This window comes from Euphorbia lathyris, chromosome 3 (assembly GCF_963576675.1).
Source record: "Euphorbia lathyris chromosome 3, ddEupLath1.1, whole genome shotgun sequence".
Classification (NCBI taxonomy): Eukaryota; Viridiplantae; Streptophyta; class Magnoliopsida; order Malpighiales; family Euphorbiaceae; genus Euphorbia; species Euphorbia lathyris.
This window is the reverse complement of record NC_088912.1, coordinates 36,716,346-36,721,702: the sequence shown is the minus strand read 5'-3', so window position 1 is coordinate 36,721,702 and position 5,357 is coordinate 36,716,346. Positions and strand designations below refer to the sequence as shown.

Sequence of the window (5,357 nt, the reverse complement as noted above, 5' to 3'; positions counted from 1 at the left end):
GAGGAATACAAAAGTTCTTTTGAAGAGAAAAAAGAAAGCGTGGAGTTCGTTTTGTAGCTTTTTGCACATCAAGGCATGCATTAATCTTGTTGAGAATGAAGAATTGAAACCCATTGCTTACATTTGGATAAACTACAACGGGTGTTAACGGAAGTAGAAAAAGTATGGTGAAATTTAAATTGAAAATGGTGCTAAATATATTCATTATGAACTTGATTTTATGGTATAGCTTCCCATCATATTTAGTTTTCTGCACATAAATTATGAAATGCTTGGAGTCAGTGGGGGAAGTACTCCAGCAGTGGAGAGCAGCAGCCGATGGTGGAGATAGGCAGAGAACGGAGGGGACATAAACAAAAAAGAGGGAAAAGAAGTAAAACATGTTTGTAAACGGTTAAAGGGAACTGCAAATAATAAAAAGAAGTTTTTTTATGGAATGACTTAGAGTAAATGATACATGTGTCTATTAATATTCGGAGTCTAAGTTGGAGAGCCGGGACCCCTGTAAAATTCAAAAGAAGCCCCGACACTACTCAACATCAGCCAAATCACAGGGGCAATAACCACCAAAGTTTAAGCAATTTTTCATGTTATAGCACTATCGTAACTTGTGGTTATCTTTAGCTTAAACTATTCCAATAGATTCTGCAGAATCAAAAGCATTCCACATAAAGATCAACTTTCCAAAACAAATCAAATGATGTATCTATCAGCTTATTGATCAACACAATCGGAAAGTCAAATCCCAAATGGGTTGCTAATTCCAGAACTACCCGGACAACAAAATCACAAAGAGAAGACCATATTTCTTTTATTCAATGACAATTCTCAAAATTCTTTTCCCAACCTCTCAATGAAAAATCAATAACCCCAATAATCATTGCGGATTTCATCATCAAACTTCTTCTTCAACTCTGGATGCTTTTCAAAGTATTCATCCGCCGTCATGGTACTTAACTTCTTCTGTTAATTTGGCCAAAAGAAACTTGTGAGCAAAAACATCTCCAAATTTGACAAAAAATGGGTAAATCAAGAAAGAGAAATAAATAGTGGTATATCAGTAACCTTCAATTCTTGGACTTCTGCAATCTCCTTCTCTAGTCTTTCAGATTCTTTTAGAGATTGTTGCTCTGCTTCTTTCAGTTCTACCAACTGTGATCAACATTCTCAACTTCATTAGATATTGAAGAATGAGTTCCTTGAACATTATTAACACAATACAGTAGCCAAGACACAATCCATATCTGTTCAACATTTACTTTCATGCTTAGAAAATGTTAAACTAGGTAAGCAAGATCCTCCTCATAACTTCTTAAAAAAAACTAGACAGAAACCAAATATGGAATAGACAAAATCCTTCAACAGTCAGCCTTGAAAATGTTCAAAGATGCTAAACGGAAAAGGATTAATAAATCCTGAAAAATAAGTTCGAAAACTCACCAGAGCCTCAAACTTTGGTTTATATTGAGGAGTGACTGTGTCCACGAACTTGGGAATTTGGATACCTGCAATAACACAATAAATTCAAGTAAAACTATGACCTCAAATACAAAACCACAAAACCACAACAGCACCAAATGCATTTTGAATTTGATCCAATATCTGTGGCCCCAAACTCTCTACTAGTTTTATATGTGGCTCCAAACTCTACTAAAAGTCAGATATCCATTTCAATAAATACTCATGTCTGCGAGTAGAGTGCAACATCTGTACATTTTGTATCCTAGTGCTAAGTGTCACGGGGTAGATCTGGGACTATGCCAAATCCCTGTGTGGCGCTGAGACTTCCCCAAGCCTTAGCCTTCGGTGATACCGAGGGGTTTTATCCCCTATATATGTCCTGTCAATGCATAAATCAGCATACCGTCCCAAAAAGTCCCCATATATATCAAACCTCACCCTAGAAGTGACACGCACTATGGGCTATCTCGGAGCCCAAAGTGGGCATAGGGTTCCCCCTTATGGAGACATTCGCCACTCTTTTCTAAGACGGAATGCCCGACTCTCCTAGTCCCCAATGGACTAGTGTGGATCACCAGTGCCGACCACTCACTTAGGGGGTGAGTGTGATCCAACGCCAAGGGAGTCCATGTCCCCCTATAGTGTTCCTTATACCAACTCGGCATCCTGGAGCAACAACGGTTGATATGTTCCATTCGCCAGTCCTCGTCGAAACCTCCTCATAGCCTTGCCCATGCTTGGAGTTGAGTTTTCCTATGGGCCAACTCCCCTTCATTATAAATTTATAGCAGCTTCAAATGTGTTAGAACTCAACACAGTTTGAAAACTTCATAGCAGATTGCATCAGACATCTAAGGAAGTTCTGTTCTAAAAGAAAAATGTTTCTTTTGATGAACTATAGGAACACTTTATTTGACAAGGATAAAGGTGAAAAGCACTCTCAATCAGCTAATAACGAACCAACTTTGACTTTCATGTGAAAGTTTGAGTCTTTCTATATAACAGGAGAAGTTATTCTAATAGATGAACAGGGTAAGGAAGAAAAGTTTATCCAAATACATGTAGAGAAGAATAGCCATATAAAATACATACTGTCATGTGCTTCCTTGTACATGTCAACCAAGCGAGAGCCAATATTCTTTCTATAATAATCCCAGTTTACTGGTTCAGGTTCCTGCATAATTTAGACCAAAAATCATTACATATCAACATGTAATACCTTTTGAAATGTAAGGAGAGAATCCACGTTTCAATTGCAAATGTGCAAGCAAGCAGTGAAGCACCAAGCATAAAGATAAGATCATGGATAGCAAATTAGCAATGAACAATCTCAAACAAGAAAGAAACATTTCATGAAATTATATATTGCTTGCATAATTCCTTCCACTTTTCCCTGATTTATAAGAATACACACCAATTTCACCCTTGGCCAAGCCATTGTGTTGCCACATGACGCATAATAATAATGTAGTGATGGACATAACATGCTTATGGTAATGCAATTCACCAAAAGGGCATTAATGCAATGATAGAAATATTCATGATTTCATGAGAAAGATGTTCCATACTATGTAAGAAACAAAAAATTGCTAAATCACATTAAAAGCCTCGTTAATGGTTCCTCATAGAAGTATCAACCAACATATTCTACCTGAACATGTGCATGAACTTTTACCTAAAAAGAAAAATTACAATCCAAAGCAGGGGCGAAATGTAGAAGGAGTTATTGATATAAGATACAAAGCAACTGAAAATGTAAAAGATACTGTTTGCTAGACTAGAACCCCCAAAATTCAAAACGATGCATATTACCAAGTAGGAAACCTCAAAGAATTTTCTATTAAGCTGACCCAATAGCAAAATTAAGTTCTCCAAAATCCTGCCTAATTCCCTCCTGCAACAAGTAATTTAAGGAAGCGCCAAAAACGAAGGCTTTATCCACCCAAAAAGAGAATTCTGCATTTGCAATTGCTCAATCTGAAGCTATGTCGCTTCTCTGTGCACAACCCTTCCCCTCTTCAAACCAAAAGCAATATAAATCAAAAAGATGAAAAACGGACGGATCCAAACTAACTCAGAGCACAAAATTACGTTGGTGCAATCCGATCTTAACAGAGTAAAAAATAATATAAATATAAACCAACGAGATTCAAAAAAAAGCCAAATCGTATAATCGAGATCCAGGAAACCGTAGCGAAGAGAAATCAAATCTGTGTTGTTCGACAATTAATAAATGAAACCCTAAATTTCGAAAAAGAGAGAAAGAAGGGAACCTGGCTGAACTTAGTTTGGAGCTCGGAGTTAACTTCGTCGAAAGCGCGGCGGAGAGTGTTGAACTCCTTGCGAGCCTCATCGGTGACGATGAGCTTTGCCATTCCATCCCAGTCTATGTTCTTAGATGCCTTGAAAGCGACATCTGTTATCTTCTTCGCTGTTCCACTCATCGTCTCTTTCCCTCTTCGTTGATTTTCGGCAATGAACTAATCGATTGAGCCCCCAAATGAATAAATAAACCGGCTTTGGTGAGGGTACGCTAATATGTAGTGCCTAAACGGCAAATAATCAACACACACCGGAAAATAAACGACTGGTCGTTTCCAAATGCAAAATGGGTGATATATGATTATATATCAATTTATTTCCGTGGCCAGCAGTCCCACCCGTAGAGGTGCAAACCATCTGCGAAAGAATAGTTATTGTTATCGACGATGGGTATCCTTACGAACAAAAAAAACATTAATTAGACCTGGACATGGGCCGGCGAGCCCGTCCGCCCGCCCAGACCCAGGTCCATTTAGCTGGGCTTTGGCACATGAAAATACTGTCAGGTCCGGTCCGGCCCAATATAAGCCCATCAAAAAATGGGCGGATTTGGGCTTTACAAATTTTACATTGGACAGGTCCGGTCCGGTCCGGCCCGGCCCGATATACTATAATATATATATATATATATTTATATAAATTATAAATTACATTATATAAATATAAATTATTTATAATATATTTTTATAAAAATAAATATAAATACTTTACTTAAAGTTTGGTGTGTTTCATTTTGGATTGTTCCCCCACAATCTCTTCATATACCATATTTTATTAAATAAATTTCATATTTAATTTGAGTTTTGTGCTGTAATTGTATAAAAAGAAGAAAAACTCCCCTACCTTTTTTTTTTGAACCAGAAAAGATAATTAAATAAATAATAGACTTGCATCCATAACAATAGTGTTTCACAAGCCATTCCGGCACAACAGTTGAAAGGAAATCGCTAGCATTGGAACAGGCAAGCCTAGCTACCAAATGAGCTGCACTGTTCGCTAGTCGACGAATAAATACTAATTTAAAAGATGGGTAGGATCTTAGGATTAAACGACAGTCTTCTAATATCATTCCAAACTCAGAGGTATCCTGCTTTCCAGAGTGTATACTATCTACCACAAATTTAGCATCAGATTCAAATTCAACAGCTGTATATCCCATATTAGATAGCCAAAGCAAACTCGTGCGAATTGCAAGAGCTTCAATGACCTTTGGTTCTTTGATACTTGGAATGCATCTGCTGCTACACAATACGAATGCTCCCCTTTCGTCTCCGATAACCGCTCCTATACCGCTGCTTCTTAGTTCTTTAAAGATTGCCCCATCAATATTGCATTTGACGAAGCCAGGATTCGGTGCGCTCCATCTCTGATCTGTCGCCCCATTGCCAGCAGCATTTGTCGACCCTGGTTGCCGATTGCTTGACTCCTTCCTCCTGGTACTTACGGTAGCGGCCTTGCTTTGATAAGCTCTCCAATCTTGGGTCGCTTCCAAACTACTACGCCAACTGGTATCTGCCGGCCACCATCTCATATGCCAGAGGACTCTATTTCGGTGATCCCAAATGTCACCTGCA

At 38.3% G+C, this 5,357-nt stretch overlaps 1 protein-coding gene across 1 annotated transcript; it reads right to left on the bottom strand.

The window, feature by feature from the left end:
• Positions 1–643: 643 nt before the first annotated feature.
• On the bottom strand, positions 644–3,984 carry LOC136223543 (ATP synthase subunit d, mitochondrial). Its single transcript, XM_066011600.1, has 5 exons — positions 3,735–3,984; positions 2,554–2,635; positions 1,441–1,505; positions 1,066–1,152; positions 644–963 (listed from the first exon to the last, which is right to left on the bottom strand). The coding sequence occupies exons 1-5, from the start codon at positions 3,903–3,905 to the stop codon at positions 862–864; spliced, it is 507 nt and encodes a 168-aa protein (XP_065867672.1). The 5' UTR covers positions 3,906–3,984; the 3' UTR covers positions 644–861.
• Positions 3,985–5,357: the final 1,373 nt, after the last annotated feature.

What these genes read in the sequence shown, in the direction of transcription:
- LOC136223543 (XM_066011600.1), bottom strand. Translation starts at nt 3,905, where the DNA reads ATGAGTGGAACAGCGAAGAAGATAACAGATGTCGCTTTCAAGGCATCT. An exon ending in GTACAAGGAAGCACATGACA is followed by an intron (nt 1,506 to 2,553) that starts GTATGTATTTTA and finishes GTGTTATTGCAG; the next exon opens with GTATCCAAATTCCCAAGTTC. An exon ending in AACCAAAGTTTGAGGCTCTG is followed by an intron (nt 1,153 to 1,440) that starts GTGAGTTTTCGA and finishes TGTTGATCACAG; the next exon opens with TTGGTAGAACTGAAAGAAGC.